Source organism: Lutra lutra, chromosome 2 (assembly GCF_902655055.1).
Source record: "Lutra lutra chromosome 2, mLutLut1.2, whole genome shotgun sequence".
NCBI classification, from domain to species: Eukaryota; Metazoa; Chordata; class Mammalia; order Carnivora; family Mustelidae; genus Lutra; species Lutra lutra.
The window spans coordinates 13,979,429-14,000,299 of record NC_062279.1 but is presented as its reverse complement, the minus strand read 5'-3'; the positions used below and the strand labels follow the sequence as shown (position 1 = coordinate 14,000,299).

General features: G+C 41.0%; 1 protein-coding gene across 9 annotated transcripts in view; it reads right to left on the bottom strand.

Moving 5' to 3' along the window:
• TENM3 (teneurin transmembrane protein 3) overlaps window positions 1-20,871 on the bottom strand; it is a 441,422-nt gene that overhangs the window by 100,428 nt on the left and 320,123 nt on the right. For 8 of the 9 annotated variants that reach the window (XM_047714374.1, XM_047714410.1, XM_047714419.1 and 5 more), the window contains 6 exons: window positions 15,917-16,131; window positions 9,880-10,090; window positions 9,240-9,341; window positions 8,850-9,044; window positions 7,455-7,655; window positions 1,105-1,290 (listed from right to left, as the gene is read on the bottom strand). In XM_047714374.1, the coding sequence (XP_047570330.1) occupies window positions 1,105-1,290; window positions 7,455-7,655; window positions 8,850-9,044; window positions 9,240-9,341; window positions 9,880-10,090; window positions 15,917-16,131 (1,110 nt within the window). The remainder of the gene's footprint in view (window positions 1-1,104; window positions 1,291-7,454; window positions 7,656-8,849; window positions 9,045-9,239; window positions 9,342-9,879; window positions 10,091-15,916; window positions 16,132-20,871) is intronic. The other variant, XM_047714391.1, reaches the window with a different exon arrangement.

Here is a 20,871-nt window from a genome sequence, read left to right as displayed (position 1 = left end):
CTTCTGTGGACCCTCACTTGGGGGGTGGGTGGGGAGATCACCATCCTTAAAACAGAGGCCAGTGGTGTCAATAAGATCGGAAAGGACCTCACTCGAAGTTCCGTAAAGATGGTGACAATTTATAAAATGTATGTGATTTCAACTTTCCCATGAAAAAATTCCTAGCTAGTCAGTTCCTGTAAGCAAGAAAGTAAAGTCCGTAACACTTAGAGCTGCACCAGAAGAAGATGATCTTTACAGATGCTGAGACTCCCTCCAACAGTTGTACCAAATAATACCCTATGGACACAAAACACCATACCTCAGATTATGAAATTTTTGTGGGACTGTGTCATTTATACTAAACATTGTACACTTACATGGAAGTAAGGGAGACATTGATTACCTATGTTTGTTATGTTTTCTTTAATTAAATATTTAAATTTCAGTGACTCAAATAGTAAGAAAGCAAAGGCACTGAAGACCTTGAAAATACAGTACTATGTATGTTCTGGAAACTTCTGCCTCCATGCTAACTGCCATTTATGTACCAACATTTTGATCTTAAACACTTATTTGTTTTATTTAACCTACAGAGTTTCACCAACATCATATCTAAAGAGGGGTTAGCATATAACTTTTAGAACATCTAGCCTTGTGCATTTCCTTCTACTTTACTTCTTGTGCTGCTACAAAATAAAGTCATAAAAAAAAACTTCTTTTTCAAAGACCCAAGTATATCCACAGGTGCTAAGATGGTTGGCGCTGGAATCTAGGGAAGCCAAAAAAGGCCACCCCCCGTGGCATCTCTTTTAAAGTGAAAAATATTGCTGTTATGCAATGGCCCTATGGAACACTGAAAAATAATATTCAATGAAAGCATCTTTATAGGAAACAAATGAAATCATCTTTGGGTGAGTCCGTTTTTGCGGCCATCACAAAACACAGTGAGTAAAAAAAAAATCCTTGTACTTGATACTTGTGACAGCTGCTCAAAAAAGAACTGAACTGCCTAGGCAACATGGGCTTACTTGAAAAAGCAATTCAGGAAATCAGCTTTTCCAAGCGTGGGTGGGGAACCAGCCCGAGCAACCCTGCCTGCGCAGGGCGGGGGGCGGGGCCTACCGATGGTGCAGTGCTCTCCGTTCCAGCCCTGGCTGCATTCGCACTTGCCATCCTTGCACGTGCCATGCTCGGCGCAGCGCGGGTGGCAGGCCCTCTGGCTGCAGGCGGCGCCCGTCCAGCCCTCTTCACAGCGACACGTGCCCCCCATGCACACTCCGTGCGAGCCGCAGTCCACGGAGCAGATTTCTGCATGGAACAGAGGAAGCAGAGCAGGAAGGGCGGGGAGGGTATCGGGGAAGGAGAAAGGGTGTGGCGTAAGCAGGGCTCCATCTTCAACTCAAAAAACAGAACCATTGAAAAATACATGAAAAGTATTTATAGACTCAGTCCGTTTTAGCATCGACTCGTAAGAAATTTACATGGTAAAAGTTAACTTCTTCAGTCGTCGTTTAATTTCAAAGGCTGCTGTGATTGGGCATAAAATATACAAGAGAATTTTGTTACAATCCCCTATTATATAACAAAACAGAACACACCATTCACAAGGAGAGGAAAATACACAGGTAATATATCTCAGAGTATCGTTTGGCAGCTGAGGACAAATGCGTACATACAAACACATACATCAAGTTAATAGAAAATTAATAGAATATTTCAGTGTAGAAACATATCTGGCATTTAACAGAAGTTGGGTTTCACCCCTATAGCAAGCATTGCAAAGGGGCTATTTTTACTCCTAATGTTTAAATTTCTAAAATATTTAGAAACTTTTAATTAAAAAGAATCTTTTGTAGGACTCACTTCCGCTTGCTTCTGATACACACACATGCTGGTTAAATAAAAGAAATTGTTGTTCTTCCTATTCAGGAAATTTATACTATGGAACAGATACAAACCACAATGGAAACCCAGTTTTAAAATATAGTTTCCAGTCTGTCACTGGAAAAAGTAGGTCTTTTGGGTGCTAGAAATGACCAAAGGACTTCAAAATAGTAACGATAGTTTTGATCTCTAGAAAAAATTCAGAAGGATATTTTATATTTTACTTTTTACATATAAAGTTAAATCAACAACCTCTTTTTTTCTACCATTGTAAGACCACTGCTTGGTTCTGGTTTCCTTGAAAAAATAAAAATGCTGAACAATAAAAACCTGAAAGCATTTCTAACAAACAGAAAATGGACTGCAGCCTTGTTTTTACAAGAAAAAACAGTAACTGTTTATATAATCACATGCTCCTGTTTTCCCTGCTCACTGCCCAAGTAACATTTCTCAGACACTTTAATTCTGTCTCTCGGTCCTACAGAATTTTAAACACTGTATCAAGGCACTATGAGAGTTGTAATATTTCTTATAAACAACAGCCAGGACTATTAACGGGAAGAGAGTGTTATTATGTTTTCTCATGCCAGATTTTCCATCTCGTTTGAATTAAATTTTTGATTAAGAGATCCAAGATGGTGATTAACTTCAGACGCACAGAACGTCAACTCAGCTCCAGAAGAAAAAGGTTTCTTTCTGAGGTACCCCTTTTATTCAATCTAATCAATTTTTCATTAGGGTGAAGGTGTTTATCAGCGTTTAGCACACTGGCTTTGAGCAAGGTGCGTCAATCTTTGTAATGAACTTATTAATTAGAGTTAATTTAATTGAAGTGGAGTTGAAGGGCTAATTAATGGACAAACTGCTGATGAAGATAGAGGAAAGCTCTGTTGCTTTCAAACCTCTAAACTTTCTGATGGAAATAATTCATTTCTTCTCTTTTTGCAGCTTAACCAAATGTTTCTACAGGTGGAGAACCTACTCTTATTGAATTTGGATATCTGAAGGTCATTTCTACAACAACGAAAGAGGGAGCTGGCAAAAAGTTTTGCTTTGGGATTCAGTTAGTTAGACATTCCTAATAATGCTGCTAGTAAACTTTCAGCCACAAATGTAAGTTACCAGCAATGTTGTTGTAAACTTCAAATGGCAGCTGTGCCACAGGCGGATAAATTGCAGGCACATGAGCCAGGATATTTTCAGAGGGTGAATAAATGCATATTTGGTATCTTCCCTGATAATTCCAAGTAAGTTTTCTGTCTTTCTGCAGCTACTAGCAAAGTTTAATAAAGTCCTTCTTTTTTTTCCGGCTGCGCTTAATTAGTTTCTTCCAAGAAGAGTACTGTATTCATGATTCAACTCTCTATACTGAGAGTTTAATATGTTTTTCTCTTTGCACTGGGGGTGTAAAGATGCATAGGAAGAAGATCTTCGCCCACTATGTCTAGGCAGTCATTTTATATACCGGCAAAATTAGATTTTCAGCTGGCAAAGTAATTATATCAGCATGAAAAATAATCAGTCTAAATATGTAAAATAATGATAGGTGATTTTGGCAGTCTAATCTTTTAATTAACATCTATACTTTTTTTTTTTTTTTGCCATTCATGGCAGTATTATTTTATGAAGAAGACTGGATTATCTTTTAAATTTTTATTTAAAAAAATTTTTTTTAATTGATCTTTATATCCAGTGGGGGGCTCAACCTCACAATCCCAAGATCAAAAGTTACATGCTCCACTGACTGAGTCAGCTGGGGGCCCCAAGGCTCAAGTCTTTTGAGCTACGGTGTCAATTACCAGATATCCTTTATAAAATAATTCAGGTAATGTATTAAATAACATTATATGAAACAGAAAGGGCTGTTTCATTATTTCTTTCCTATTCCGATAATTGTGGGAGACAAATTAGAATGGCAGTATTTCAAATCAGTATTATTTTATAGCTAGTATTATTATGCTTATTTTATGAAGGCATAAGAGACTTGAACCAAGTAGCTTTACTATAAAAATAATTGTATCTATAAACTTTAAATTGGATTTCCTTTTTTTTTTTTTTTTTGGTGGGATGCATTTTTTTTGTATAGAAGACAGAAAGGGAAATAAAAACTCAACAGAAATAATGAAATGCCTATTCTGATGCTTGTGATTATAAAATACATTTTTAAGAACAGAGGACAAAACAAGTTAATGTGTTATTTAAATAAGGTCTTGCACCTATGCTTGATAATGTTGGGCAGTGATGATTTCCTAGAACTCTTTAGTGAGGCATTCAAGATCCTCTATAATCCCACCCCCTAGTCTTTGTTTTCACTCTCATTTGTCCTGTACGTGTTATTTCTTCTAGTGGTTATGAATTTTCTAACCAGTTTCTGGTTCTCCAAGCTCTTGTGAATCAACTCATATTTCTACGAAGCAATAACAAACATAAATCTGTCTGCCTCCAAAAATGTATGGCCAAAAAATGAGGGAGGTAGAGGTAAGGGAAGGAAGAGAGGGAAGGAGGGAGATGAGGGAGGACAGAAGAGATGAGGGATGAGGGAAGGGAGAGAAGGAAGGAAACAGGGAGGAGAGAAGGAGGAGGGAAGGAAGCAGAGGGATGAAGGGAGGGAGAGAGAAAGAAGGGGGAGAGAGGGAGGGAAAGAGGAAAGGAGTGAGGGAGGGAGAGAGGGAAGGAGACAGGAAGGAGGGAAGGAAAAAGGAGGGAGGGAAGTAGAAAAGAGGGAAGGGAGGGAGAAAGGAGGAAGAGAGAGGGAGAGGAAATGAGAGTAATTATGTAAGGAAGAAAGTGCATCACTTGTCCCTTTGTCCCTTTACCTAGGGTATCTACTTGGAGTGTCAACAGAAGTTTTTCATCAATATCACAACTTAAGCTTGTACACAACTGTCTTTAGTGTGGGCTTCCAGGACTCAGTCTGCAGTTGGTGAAGAATGGCACATCTCTCATGCCCATGAGGATTTGGGGGTAGCAGTCATGTCATCCAAGTTTCTCAAAGTGCCAGGGAAGAGTGATTTGCAAAATACTAGTCTTTTTTTTCTTCTTAAAATAAGTGTGTTAATTCACTGCCTAGTGGGGTTTCTCTTAGGTTAATGCCGTTAGATTATACTAATAGATGAACTAATTTGCATTTCATAAATTTCACAATTGGGGGAACCATAACCAAGCAGTACTTTCATGTGGAAGCTCCTCCGAATCAATGGAGAATACAATGACAAACTGTAGAGGCTAAATTAGTGTGCAGGATTCTACCTCCACAGCTATGACCACCATCACCACCACCATTTCTATTAATGGGTCATACTTATCAAGTCCTTGCCATGTATAAGGCACTATTCTAAGTGCTTTTCACATAATTAACTCATTTCCATCTTAGGACGATTGTATAAGGTAGTACATGTTGACCCCATGCTACAGGTAAAGAAACTGAAGCACAGAGAAGTATTTTAAATAGCTGATCGAATGCCACAGACCTATGGAATGGCCAACACAAGACCTGAACCCAGGCTCCAGACTCCTTGCTCTTAACCGCTCAGTTATACACAGGGCTTCAGAGAAGAAGGCATGGAGTGTGGATGGGCTAAAGGATAGACAGCTGCCCTTCCCTGAAGCCAGGACTCAACAGTGTTAAAGGGACCTGTCCTTCTGTTTTCTCCTTTCTCTTCATTCCCCTCCTCTCCCTCTTCTGTTTCTCCTCCTCCTCCACTTTTCCATACAGAAGGGATCCTCTCCTCCATGTCTTACCTGTCTCTCTCCATCACCTTCCCTGCATCCTGCCTGGCCCTTCACCCCCTCCCTTCCAGCTTCCCTGTCTTCTCCAGAGCCATGACCATTTGCCCCGGCCCATCCTGGTTGCAGACACTGGGCTCTTCGCATCAACTCCTGTGCTGTCTCTTCACCAAGCTCTGTCTAGGTCTCCTTTAAAATGGCCCTCAGATTCATCCTTTTCACGTCTATGAACTCCAAAGGAATTCACGCTCTCAGCACTTCACACCCTGGGAAAGCTCAGACTTGCCTTCCAGCCATCAAATTCTGACTCGTCACCCTCTCTGACATAGAATCAATCGGGGAGTTCTCACATACAGCTCTCTTCACAGTGGTGGGCGTGCATCCTCATGACGAGTGCATTCTCTGTTGTCTGAACCATCATTGCTAAGCTACATTCCTCGGAACTGGGCCCCACCTAACCTTGGCCTCCAAATACCTTGTCTTGATTCTCCCGTGTAGGGAACATTTTTGTCGTAGTTGTATCTTTGTTGATGGTAGTCGTGGTAGTAGTAATAATAGTAGCAGCTGTCAGGGTAGCAGTTATGTTTGGAATTTATTCTGGACTAAGCATTGCACTAAGTACTTTATATACATTAATTCAAGCAATTCCCAAAGCACCTCTGTAAAGAAGGCCCTGATTAAATCCATTTAACAGATGGGTAAACTAAAACATACAGTAGTCTGCCTAAGTTCACACAGCTGTAAGTAGTAGAGGTTGGACATGAATCCAAGCATCTGATCTCAGACTCTGTGCTCTGAAGTACTTTCTCGGGCTCTTCCCCTCGTCAGAAAATACCTCCTCCTAGCCCCACGCTAACCGCCATCTTTAAAAGAAGGCAATGAATGTGAATCAAAATCTCCTTGAAAACTTTCAATGTGCATCAAGGCAGGAGCGCTCCTCTGAATGTTGATTTTATTTACATATTATTCCATGTGATATGCAATAAAAGATTAAACTGGGATGTATTGGCTTCTAAATATTTCATGTGTGCTCAATCTCATCTCCCCAATTAAACTGTAGTCTTCTAGATTAGAACAGCACCTTTTCACACTGTGGGAAGAATGTGGTCATGGAGTTAATTCATGGGCTACAACCAATATTTAAAAAAAAAAAAAGAATATACTTGGAGAAAAGTATCCGTGTGTGCCACTTTGTAAAGCTTTGTTTCACTATGTGGGTCTAGGTGTACGCACAGGAGGTCACAGTGTAAAACTGTTTGAGGCTGTGGGTCACGGTCACAAATTTGAAAGCCAAGCTGCTATCCTAGATGGTAAGAATGATTCTTTACTCTCATGGGGCTCATCTCCATGCCATGCACAGAGCTACTACTCAGTAACAAACTGACGGGAAAAAAATTACTACCTGCCATTTTTATTACAATCATACTATTATAATTAAAAAATAATCAGTGTTGGACTGCTCTGCACATCTAATATCTGTATGTGTACACTCTTTTGCGATCCTGCTTAGCCTTATGATGTCAAATACTTTTTCAACTGAGGCTTCTCTGTTACGAGATAATGGGCGTTTTTAAGTCCCCAAGCTCTACACAGGTCTTGAGAGTTAGGAAGACGGAGTGTTTGCACAAATGAAATATTATTCTTCACCATGCTGCTAAAGGAGGAATTTTAATGACGAATTGACCTAGCCTGTTCCTTCTTATAAGGCAATGGAATTTCATTACTTGGAGCATGTATTTCTATAAATCATAACTTTAATAAAATCTATTAAATATAATAAGTGTGTTTTTAGAAATTAAAGTATCTTCATCTTTAGCTACACAATATTAAGCACCCAATCATCCTGTTTTTATGCACCTTACCGTTTGAGCAGTCTGGGCCAGTCCAGTTAGGGTCACAGGTACAGGACCCGCTCTCCTGAAGGTACGTTCCGTGACCAGAGCACTGGTCTGGACACATGGTCTTCACTAGTTCACAATTGCTACCGCCCCACCCCGGGCTGCAGTGACATTCCCCGTGGATACAAACGCCGTGATTGGAACATCCGGGGTCCAGACAGTCAGCTGGAGTAGAGAGAAAAGAGGAACAATTTCATAATTAAATCTAGAAGGTGTCTCACATATGTAGTGCATGCAGGATAAGGAATTAAATCCCAGTCTGGTGTATATGAAACTTCTGGAGACTCAACGTTTTCCCTCCCACTTGCAAGAACTCGTTTCTGGAAATGCAAAGGGATCACACGATGTGGCATTCAGGATCATGCCATTTAGGTAATAGAAACTCTTGCAAGGATACGTAATTTTCACGAATTACACACATATATGCTCCTGAGATTTCAGGCGATCGCTCTCTGTTCTGCTTAATCAGATAGTAATAAGTATTGGCTCCTTGTAACGGAACTGTCTGGATTGACCTAATCCACAACCATGGAATCCCGGCAGCTGCATGGGACCCTCAGACTGTTTGAGAAATAAATGAGTTGCATACTCTCTATCCTTCTTAATTCACTTTAATGTGCTTTAGATGACGAGATTTAATTTAGCAATTTGACTCAATAAAACTTTACACTTGTAGGGTCAATGGCCTGAAAATTTAATTCCAGAGACTTAATTGCATTACTTTCTGTGGGCAGATCAATAAAATCAATTTGATTGAAGAACGGAAATGGGGCTTTTCTGCTTTTGGAGGAAAACAATTCAACTGCACTTTACAGTATAGCATCTTGACGATCATGATTACATACAGTCATGGAACAAGCCCAGGGCGTACTTTTTTCCACTCGCGTATTATGTGAGTGAGTACATCTTCCTCAAGACGCCAAAATGCTAGACTTACAAGCTGGCGTCAGTGTGAAAAACTGTAAAAAACAAAACAAAAACAAAAAACCCAAAACAAAAACCAAACCAAACCAAACCAAAAAACCCCCAAAGCGAAGATAAACAAAACAAAACGAAACAGAACAAGAGTCCACTGTTGGTTTCAAGACACAAATGTTTGCTTCTTTCCTCAGAGGGGCGGGGGGGGGGGGGTGGGGGGTGGGGAAGGACTGATTCACCCAAGTGAAAGCAAAGGGGCTCTCTGGCATTTGCGCCTTTTATAGGTTAAAATGTGAACAAAACGATGCGGCCTTAACTAAGGAGATCCAAGTTGCTTCCAGGAGGAGGCACGCGAACACATGCACCAGCCTGAGCGAAGACTGCAAAGACCATCTCCTTCGGAAGCCAAGCACGGGCTTCTGCAAATCCCGGCACGTTTACCTTCTTCGCAGTTCTCTCCTTTGTACCCCGAGTTGCAGGCGCAGGAGCCCATGATGCAGATGCCACGCCCCCCGCACTGCGGGTCGATGCACTGCGTGGTGGGCACGTCGCACTCGGTGCCCTTCCAGCCGCTGAAGCAGAGGCAGCGGCCCTTGGAGTACTGCCCGTTGCCACTACACAACACTGGACAGGCTGCTGTGAAGTAAGACAGGACAGAGGCATTAACAGCCACCTTCTCGGGCGAGACACCGAGAGAAAGGCGACGCGTCGTCGGAACGAGGAGCTTGCAGGATTTCTCCCCGTTCCTTTCTGGGCTTGCTGGTTTTCTGCATTCCTCATCTTTCTACAGCTTATCTCTAGTGGCTTAAGAAAAGGCTCTAACATGCATACCTCTGGAACAATCCGGACCTAAAAATCCCGGAAAACAATGGCAAGTTCCAGAAACACACTCTCCATTTCCATGGCAATTTCGCGGGCATTCCACCACTGACTCTGAAGAAAAGAGAGAAAAGGAACACTTAGGGTAAGGCTTGCTCCTTGCACGAGGTGAACTGTGTCTCTTTGATCGTTTTAGCTTAGCATGGAAGGAATGATGGATGGCCTGCTCCATCACCAAAAAAAAGGATTCATTGACCTCAGATTATTCGAGTAGTAAAAGCAAAGCACTACCATCTGAAATGCACATTTTTTCTTATATGTATATTTTTGTTATGTTCAGTTAGTCACTGTATAGCACCTAGTTTTTGATGTAGCATTCAATGTTTCATTAGTCAATTATAATACCCAGTGCTCGTCACAAATGCAGATGTTTTTAACTGTTTTTCAAGAAGCACCGTCCTCCAGGATGCTTCCAAAGAACAGGTCCTCCCAGTGCTTCACTGGATGTCACATATTCATAAATAAGCCATTTAAAAATATGTCTCATGTTTCAACCTAGGAGTCACACCAATCAGAAGACAACCGAGTTTCCATTCAACACCCTGTTTAGGCTGCAGCCCAGGAAAAAGATGCCTTTGAAGACCATTCTTACCTATGACGATGGTATTAAAAGAAACCTGCTCCGCGTTCTTCCCGTCATTGTAAAAAGCCAGATGCCAGATTCCGGAATCCAAGTACTGGATAAAGCCAGCCTCGTGCAGACTGACAGATCTCGCCTGCCGCCCTGCCCTTTCGGGCTCCAGCAGATTCCGCTGCTCTCTCGCGATCAACCTGCTGCCATCCAGGAGCTCGACAAAGTCATACTGAGGGGCAGGACAAGGACAGAGGTTTAGTGCCTGGCCGCATTTCAGTTGTAGCTGCTTCTCGCGTTGTTTACTTAATTTATTTTATTTTTTTGTTCCGAAGTCTCCCCTCTGCTCTGATAAAGAGAATGTCAGGGGGTGCCTGGGTGGCTCAGTCGGTTAAAGCCTCTGCCTTTGGCTCAGGTCATGATCTCAGGGTCCTTGGATCAAGCCCCACATCGGGCTCTCTGTTAAGCAGGGAGCCTGCTTCCTCCTCTCTGTCTACCTGGCTCTCTGCCTACTTGTGATCTCTCTCCCTGTCAAATAAATAAAATCTTAAAAAAAAAAAAAAAAAAAGACAACGTCAGGAAATGGTTCCTGATGGACAGGTCCCTCTACGGAGAGCATTTCCAGACACCATGATCTAACTCTGCCCACTGCACGCTGCTGTCGTGTACAAACTTCACAAACCATTTTCCCCTTAGTGGGTGATCGGTTTCCAGAGACAGAGCTAAACCTAGCAACTGATAAAGAGTTGGATGAGTGCAGGCCGTGTGTGGATACAACCACGAGCCAGTAACATTTCAAATCTGGCAACCTAATTCTAGACTGGGAGATCCTCTCTTCAGGTCGTCTCCTACTTAATCTGTGTGTGGTAACTACTGTCACGATAAGTACTCTATCCTTACTGAATACTCAATACTGAATACTGAATCCTCGTGGCCACCTTTCTAGGATGGCATTGGTATTTCCACTGTAAGGATGAAGGAAACCAACCCCTGAGGGGCTCAAGGAGGGTTCGAACCCTCGTAAGTGGTGGAGTTGGTTTGTAAGGAAGCTCAAGTCTTTCCTACCACTCACTGTGCTCCTCTCTGTGACCCTGATGTTACCATCCCAGGGACCAGGGACAAACCCATGGCTTTGTCCTTAGTTATGGTGAAACTAAAAACCAATATCAAGATGCCTGTACATCTCTGTACTGGCCAAAAAATTCAAGTCCAAAATAATTCACCACTCCCGAAAATGCAACAACAGAGGGGTTCTGAGGGGTTGGCAGGAACTCTACCCAGTTCTTAGGATGAAGTTGATGTCATTAAGCTTAATTTTTGGTTTAGTAAGATCAGTCATGAGCATGGGATAGCTAGAATGCAACTGGAAGATTTAAAGATAATTAAAAATACGGAAGGTGACTGGTAAGAGTAAGGCTCTGTAACCAGAGATAACGCAGTGAGTTTGAAAGACACTGCCAAGACTTTCCAACATGGTTTTAATAAACTTGTTGGACAAAAGTTCCTTAAAAGTAGAGTGATTCAGTTTCTATAGACTCTTACCTGGTTTTACTTTATTCCTGAGGGTGAAAAATATGCTACAGTGAAATATATATAAGGTTATAGCACCATCTCTGTGAATCACCAATATTCTACTTTCTGATAGATTTCTGAAATGGAATTTTATCAGAGCTCTGTTGGAAGAGAAGTTTATTATATGAATCCCTTAATACAATCAAATTGGAATAAAATCAGCCGTCGGGATTCCGAGATTCATGATTAAATGTGTCGCCACCAAAATGATGGCAGACTTCTAACGTTACTACTGGACAGAATTTAGAATATCTGATTCAGTTTCCAACATATTAAAGTTTTTATTTAAATGTAAAAGCATTTTTTGGTTACTTTTTTGTGTAGTAAAACTATCTCATGACATCATGTAGCGATGAGAAATACACAAAAAAGTCATAACTCGGTTAGCATTCAGAGACTTTTTTTCATTTCTATCTTAAAAGGATGAAAATAATCACTAGTGTGGATATTTAACCTGCAAAATTTTCACTGGAATTGTATTCCAAAATTATCAGAGGAAAATGAATGCAGCATTTTCTAAAGGTGACTGTATCTCAAATAAGCCATTCGTTTTCTCATCAGATTTAAATATTTATATTAGCATGGCAAAGAGGCAGGGAGAAGTTTCTTTTTATGGCTCTTTTGCATATAAACATTTTTCTCCTCTGATATTAAACTCAGTAACTGAAAGACTGAAAGGGAGGAAACGATGAGATTTAACTGGTCTTTCAAACTCCCCACCTTCATTGTGGGAATCACTATTTGCATCACACTGTGAACAATAAAATGAGGCTGGGCTTGCAGAGTCTGGAGGGAGGGTAGTGGGGTAGGAGAGGAAGTAGTGGGGTGGGGAGGCCACAGTTGCTGAGAATCTGCCTAGGCTCTCCTGGAGGGCCTTTCACACTGGCCTTCAGGAGGGCTATTCAAGTATCTAAAGACAAGTCCTCTATTTAACCCTAAGCCTACATCTACATTAAGTAAACAAATGATACAGAACAAAAATATTTAAAACCTTTGTTCTCCAGGTGTAAACCTTTGTTCTCCACTTATGAACAGACTTGGGCTACTGGCTTTACTCTGTAATGCCTATTCATTAGGTAGAGACATGGATTTTTTTTATGGGGGCAAGTCTTAGGATCTTAACCTGTTTTTCGGATAACATTCAGTCTCACCACTTTGGGGAAGTGATCATGAAACAAAGGTTAGACTTGATAAAGCTATCCTACTGGTTCATTTCTGAGCAGTTAAGCTATCTCCATATGCTTAACTCAATTCAGTTATTAAAAGGATGAGAACTAGGGCATCTGGGTGGCTCCGGTCATGATCTCAGAACCACATGGGCTCCCCACTCAGTGAGGAGTCTGATTCCCCCTCTCCCTCCGACTTGTTCACTCTCATAAGTAAAGAAATAAATACACACATACATAAAATCTTTAAAAAAAAAGGATGAGAACTCAGAATCCACGGATACTTAACTGTATTTCCTTTAAAGATTTTATTTATTAATTTGAGAGAAAGAGAGAGAGAAAGAGAGCATATAAGCAGGGGCAGAAGGACAAGCAGACTCCCCACTGAGTGGGGAGCCTGATGAGGGACCCGATCCTAGGACCCTGAGATCATGACCTGAGCCGAAGGCAGGCGCTTAACCCACTGAGCCCCCCAGGGGTCCCATTTTTAAATCAACTTTGTGGTGGTGGCATGGTCTTGCTGTAAATCATTGGCATACAGAGGAAGGAGAGATTTAGATATCATCTGATCCAACGGTTTCATTTTCTGCACAGACACAGATGCAGAGAAGTGAAGTGATTTGTTCAGGGTCACAAGGTCAAAGAGTGGTAGGGGTGTATGCGTTCAGAACTCAGGTCTCCAGCTACCATTCGGAAGCAGCCTTCATGCAAACGTACTTAAACGATAGTCAGTACACTGTTAACTGTAAAGCGTTAAATTGCTTCCTCAGGCTTCTAACTGTCCAGGAGAATGAACTGGGCATCAGGGAGAAGAAAGTCAATTGATTCCTTGGCAACAATCAAATGGACAGTTTTATAAAGGGTCACAAAGACTTTCAAAACTCAAGTGACTATTCTGAATGGCTGGCCGATTTTAATTATTTCAGGTTGATTTATTTAACGTTCCCCAGAAACAGAGAAATGTTCAATTTGGGCTGCTCTATAGCATATTTCATGTTTAAACATGGAACTCAGAAACAGTTGTTTGCTCTGCTGATCTTGAATAAACCAGAGGAAGGAACGCTAATAACTGTGGAGCTTCAGAAAAGCCGTCATCTAGTTAAACACATATATTGTGGTAGGAAGGAAAAGTGGATGTCATGTATATTGTATTTAAATACCAGAAGAATTATGGGAAAACCTGAAACCGCACTTTTTATTTCCCTAATCTCATATGGTATATAGAGCTTGGAAAGAGTCAACCCTAAATCTTTAAATAAATCTTTAAAGTACACAACAGTTTTCTTTTGAATTTATTTTCTGGAATGTACAGGTTCGGTGCTCACTGTTGCGCTCATTAGCTTCGGAGGTATATTTCTTCAGTTACAAAAAAGGTGATTTAAACACGTATCTGGTTCCAGTGAAAAAGTTATTTTTCTCTATTTCACCGGACTATTGATATAAATGCAATCTCTCTGCTTTCAGAAAAGTTAGAGAGATCCACTTCTACTTAAGACAATCTGGTTATTATTTTGTGCTCTGTGTCACACATAACATAAACAGGTATCAAACATAATTGCAATCAGAAGTTTAAACTGGACACTGGCACACGATGTACTTATCTATTGTTAAAGATTTTTAACTTATTTATTTGACAGAGAGAAAGAGAGCACAAGCAGGGGGGAGCAGCAGGCAGATGGTGAGGGAGAAGCAGGCTTCCCACTGAGCTTCTCACTAAGCCTGATGTGGGGCTCAATCCCAGGACCCTGGGATCATGACCTGAGCTGAAGGCAGATGCTTAACCAACTGAGCCACCCAGGCGCCCCCACAATGGGGAGTATTTAATGTTCAAGGATCAAAGGCATTTACTTTAATAATGTAGATATGAAAAATGTTATCAGAAAAATGAATGTACCAAAGCATGATATTCAAAGATTTCACAGCTATATAATTTATATACGTATATGAAACCTCCTCAGATCTATGGTGACATAAAAGAAAGCACGTTTAAGTTTCTTTCTCCTCTTTCTTTAAAGAATATGACTCTTTTATTGGTATATGATCAATGTTTCTTTAGAACTTATATTCCTAGGTTTTGGAAAAAGCATTTCTCAGAAAATTGCATACTCTAAAGCATACCTGAAAATCCTCCAGTTCGCATCTCATAAATCAAATTAAAATCTGCATGAAATTCTACGGGTAAATAAACTGGTTATCAAGTATAACTTTAGGCTCATCCGACTGTCAGCGTTAATTAACCATCTACTACATTTTTGGAATTCCTGTGTGACTAACGTAATAGTTGACCCTAGGAAAAGTCCGAGCTCCAAAGTTATAGTAGGTTATTCAAATAATTTTTCTTAGACATAACGGGACCTCTTTTTTTTTAATTTTTAAGGTTTTATTTATTTATTTGAGAGAGAGAGAGAGCACAAGCTTGGGGAAAGAGAGGCAGAGGAAGAGAAAGAAGCGGGTTCCTCACTGAGCAGGGGGTCTGAACATGGGGCCCAATCCCAGGACCCCAAGATCGTGACCCAAATGGAAGATAGACGCCCAACTGACTGAGCCACCAAGGCACTAGAATAATGGGACCTCTTTTAAATCACAGTTTCCAACTGAAATACCCTGATCCAGTATTAGATTATGAAAAAACCTACAGAATTACTGATAGCAGCTCTCTGTGACTGTTACTGTGACATAATTTTCATGCAAGTGGACCGACTTTAAAGGTCCTTGAATGTAGGACTGAAGGGTATTTGAATTGTTTTGAGAACCACACGTAGATGATCAGCCTTGGTTATCTATGGAAGTTCTCTTGTCCCTTTTTCTGAGGAAATGGTGGCTTGAGTTGATAAAGTTCATGTCACTCTATTTATGTTTATGTTCCCATAATTTCTTTACTTGTAAGTCTGGCATTAAGTAGAAAAAATACGATACATTTTCAACAGCATGAATACAATGTTTGAGATGAAAATGCTACGTGCATGTATTACATGAAAAGAATAAGATCCTCTGAAATCCTCATAGAATCTTTGTAAACCACTTGGAAAATCCATGATGTTTTCCTAGGTGCTCAGAGGATGTTCGATATTCATTCAGTTACTCACAAATTTTAGTACATTTTAGTCCATCAATAACGATTAACGCAAGTCAGGAAGAAAATGCCGTTCTTCCTACTAATTTGAAAACCTCAAGTGTAACCTACATTCAGAATTCTTTTCACTGTAAAAGATCAATACGAAAGTGGGCCAACCCTTAAACAGCTGAACTTCAGAAATGGGATAACTTTAAAAATGCAAACTAGCAGTTTGCATTTTATTGATAACAAAGCTTACTTTTACCTGAGTATGGGAAGGGGGTAAGCCTTTTCGGCCATATACTCCAATCAATGCATCCTTCTGAAGAGAGATATTGAATTTAAGAAACTGTGGCTGATCAATGAAGAGCTGGGATCTCCAGAAGACCCCAGGAGGAACCTCTTGAATCGCTCTTCGGCCAATATCAAGTTCTCCAGAATCTATGGTGTTATTTTCTTGGGTAAATCCACCTAATTTTCCTGAATGGAAGAGATCCATTGAAAAACGATGAAAAATTAAAACAACAACAACAACAACTAACACCCCCCACACACAAAAAACCTCAAACAACAAAACAGCTTTCCCTTTCAGAAAGTTCTTTTCACTAAATGCTCAGGCATTCTTTCTTCCGATAAATGAAAGGTTTCAATATAATTTTCACTTTAAAAGCTTTTCTGTGAGCTACTGTTGTTCAACGAATTCTGATTTAGCACATTCTTTAAGATATTTAAGTAAAAATCCTTTGACTTCCCCCAAGGTATGCCTATTACTGAAACTCTTTTCACACCTACCGTCTTTCTTGATCACTTGAAACGTAATTATCTTACAAATATATGTCTTGTTATTTCTTGGGAGAGATTAAGTCTGTTACTAATCAGTCCTTCTAAACGTATCATAGCACTGCAAAGTGTAAATTAAGGCAGAATGGATTATGGAGATTTCCAAATCAATCTTTAAGCAAACAACAAAACCAATCAATGGCACAGATTCATGTAGTTCCCTCTGAACTCTGCGTTAGAGTGAATAAAAACTCAAGATGCTGGAAAGGAGGCAGAGCACGGGTAGTGGGGACATTAGGCGGGGGAGGGAGGGAGGGATAAGTTCAGATTCTCACAAAATTAGTGAAGCGGGCTGCCATAATGTTTCTCTTTCTTTTGGCCCTCATCTCAATTTCACTCATCGCCTCACCAAGCATACTTGCCTTACCCCTTTCAATGACCTTCAACCAAGGAACAAAAGCTCTGTCCTCCATAAGTCTCTACCAGTTCCTGATTTTAGGAAACAGATCCAAGACTCATATTTTTGGGTATGGTTTTCCCCTCCTTCCCTCTTTGCTAAGGTTCTTTCTCACTGTTCTGACAGGGCATGTGATAGAGGAGGCTTTACCATTTGCCTTCAATAGAAATAAAACCACATTGTTTTTTATTCAGAGAAGGCCCATGAAGGCTGAGGGACAGGATGAAACTGGAAAATTTTCCTCTGTCCATTCAAACTTAAAGTCACAAAGGTGACTTACTATGATTTTTTAAATGTTACTCTGAATATGAATTCAGGTATTACATAGTATTATGTAGTATCAACTACAAAACAGCCTCCAGAGTTGTCAACTGAAAATTTAGAGGGTTTAATTTCAATCACAGACTTGTGAACTATCTCACTCTAATGACAGGAGGACAGAGTTTTCTATCTATGAAAAGTTATTAGTTTAACATTGAATCCATGTTTGAGCATTTACCAGGGACATAGGACTACACGTGATAGAAATATAAACCAAAGAACAGAATCTTAGAGATTGTCTGCTTATATACCCTGGCTTCCATGGTTTCTGCCATCAAGCAACGAATTATATGGCTAGGAAAACACCACCATGAATTTGATGAGCTTAAGGACGATCTAAAGCCATATATAGTTACAGGTCAGAAGAAGGTGGTATCACTGTAGGCTAGTGGCTGAAAGTTCACAGAAGTGTTAAACTCTGAGGCAAACTTTGAAGGACAGGTAGGGTAAGGTTTTTGACTTGGTGTAAACATTATGATTAAAAACTTGGGAGTGCAGGGGTGCCTGGGTGGCTCAGTCAGTTAAGGTCCGACTCTTGATTTTGGCTCAGGTCATGGTCTTGGGGTCATGAGATCGAGCCCCACGTCAGTCTCCATGCTCAGTGGGGAGTCTGCTTGAGATTCTCTCTCTCGAATAAATAAATAAATCTTAAAAAAAAAAACCATGGATGTGTAATTGGCTATGTGTTGCAGTGATGGTGAACAGAGAGATCCATATGGCTAGAAAAGAAGTTAGGAAAACTGGCTTTGGAGAAAGTCAAACTGGGTTTGAATCCTGGCTCTGTCAATAACTGACTGGTGCTCTTAAGGAAAAAATTGTTTTTAAAGATTTTATTTATTTATTTGACAGACAGAGATCACAAGTAGGCAGAGAGAGAGGGGGAAGCAGGCGCCCTGCTAAGCAGAGAGCCTGATGTGGGGCTCGATCCCAGGACCCTGAGACCATGACCTGAGCCGAAGGCAGAGGCTTAAGCCACTGAGCCACCCAGGCACCCTGCTCTTAAGGAAAATATTAAATCTCTGGTTCTAAACCTCATCTGTAAAATGGGAGTGATAATAACGCAATCACAGAACTATTGTAAGAATTACATAAGGTAATGTATGTAAAGCATTTGGCCGTCAGAGTATACTGAGGGAATGGAAGACAGTAATGGATTTGTCATGGGAGTAACAGAAGATACGACTAGAAAGGGAGAATGAGATCAGTTTGTGGAAGGCCCTGAAGGCCAGCTTAACAGTCTGGTCTCCAACATGAAAGACACCTTTCCAAAGGCACCCAGATGGCCAACGGACACATGAAAAGATGCTCAATGTCACCTATCATTAGGGAAACGCAAATCAAAACCACAATGAGACATTATCTCACACCTGTCAGATTGGCTAAAATTGGCAGTGCAAGAAACAACAGATGTTGGTGAGGACGTGGAAAAAAGGTGCCCTCTTGCACTGTGGATGGAAGTGCAAAGTGGTGCAGCCACTCTGGAAAACAGTATGGAGGCTCCTTGGAAAGTTAAAAATAAAATGATACTATGATCCAGTGATCACACTATTGGGTATTCACCCATGGAATACAGAAACAGTAAGTCGAAGGGATACACTCCTGCTGACATTCACTGCAGCATTATTTACGATAGCCAAGTTACGGAAGTGGGTCCAGGTGTCCACTGACCGATGACTGGAAAAAGAGAATGTGGTATATATACACAATGCAGTTCCGATTCAGCCATAAAAATAAGGAAATCTTCCCATTTGCAATGATGTGGATGGATCTAGAGAGAATCATGCTAAGTGAAATAAGTCAATCAGAGAAGGACATGAAACCATGTCCTATGAAACCATAGGATTTCACTCATACGTGGAATTTAAGAAATGAAACAAATGAGTAAAGTGGAAAAAGAGAGAGAGAGAGGGAAACAAACCAAGAGGCAGACTCTTAACTCTAGAGAACAAACTGATGGTTATCAGCGGGGAGGTGGGTGTGGGATGGGGGAAATACAGGAGGGGGTTAAGGCGGCGGGGGGGGGACACTTGCGATGAGCACCAGGAGATGTATGGAAGTGATGATTCAGTGTGTTGTACTCCTGAAACTAACATTACACTGTATGTTAACTAACTGGAATTTAAATAAAGACTTAAAAAATAGATACTTGAATTCAACTTAATATGGGCAAATTGTATTTCAATGCCATAAAAGCACTTACTTTTCCTGTATTTTGTGTGTGTGTGTGTGTGTGTGTGTGTGTGTGTGTGTGTACATGCAGGCACGTGTGTTTATCATCAGGAGAAACAGAATTCCGGATTACTAAGGAAAGTGTCTTGTGATCACAGATGAGTATGGCAGATATCCAAGTTATGCCCGCTGGGGTCTAGAGTAATTCAGAATAAATTCACACTTCTAGGTAAATGTGAAGTTTGAAGTAGAGTACTCGTAAATGCTGGGATTGCCTTCTACCCGGCCTACCGTATGCTACAAGGACAAATGAACCCTTGGTTGCAAAGGAGTTATACGTTAAAGGGAGACCATTGGCTGAAGGTGAAATGAAGTCATAGTCAAGGACATTAAAGACAAACATTAGCCCTTTCTCCTGGGCTTCACTTTCCGTTGCTTCAGCTACCAGACGTCGGCTGTGGTGTGAAGGCCAGTGATCCTCCTTCTGATGTATCCTCAGAACGTCAATAGTAGCCTAACGGCCACATCACAAGGCCCACACGGTTTACCTCGCTTCATCTCTCCACAGGGGCACCCCCCCCCCCCCATTTACCACAAACAGCAGGGTTAGTAAGGAGAGTGAGATATTCTGAGAGAGAGAGACCACCTTCACATAACTTTTATTATACGGTATTGCTGTAACTATTCGATTTTGTGGTTACTTATTGTTATTAACCTCTTACAGCAACTAATTTATAAATTAAACTTTATCCTGGGTAGGTACGTATAGGAAAAACCACAGTATATATAAATTTCAGTAGGATCCGTGGCTTCAGGCATCCCCTGGGGGTCTCAGAACACCTATTTTGCAGGTGACAGGGTCTACCACAGTGAGAAGCCTGGACGTGGACAGACGAGATGGGATATAGTTGCCAGAACCCAGGGATGAGGCAGGAGGAGCTGTACAAGAAAGCTTAACAAAAACTCATTATTTACAATCCCATCTCCTTTTTTCTCTTGATGTCCATAACCACGGCAGCTACCGGGCCTGCTTTTTTTTTTTTTTTTTTAAAGATTTTATTTATTTATTTGACAGAGATCACAAGTAGGCAGAGAGGCAGGCAGAGAGAGAGGAGGAAGCAGGCTCCCCCTGAGCAGAGAGCCCGATGCGGGGCCCGATCCCAGGACCCCAGGACCACGACCTGGGCCGAAGGCAGAGGCCCCAACCCACTGAGCCACCCAGGCGCCCCCGGGCCTGCTTTTCTTTAACTAATAATTTAGTATTATGATATGCTCTAGGGAATAAAAATTAAAGGGGCATCTGAGTGGCTCAGTGGGCTAAAGCCTCTGCCTTCGGCTCGGGTCATGGTCCCGGGGTCTGGGATCGAACCCCGCGTTGGGCTCTCTGCTCAGTGGGGAACCTGCTTCCCCCACCCCACTCTCTCTGCCTACCTCTCTGCCTAATAAATAAATAATATTGAAAGAAATTAAAAATTGGGTTATAGTAATCCTTA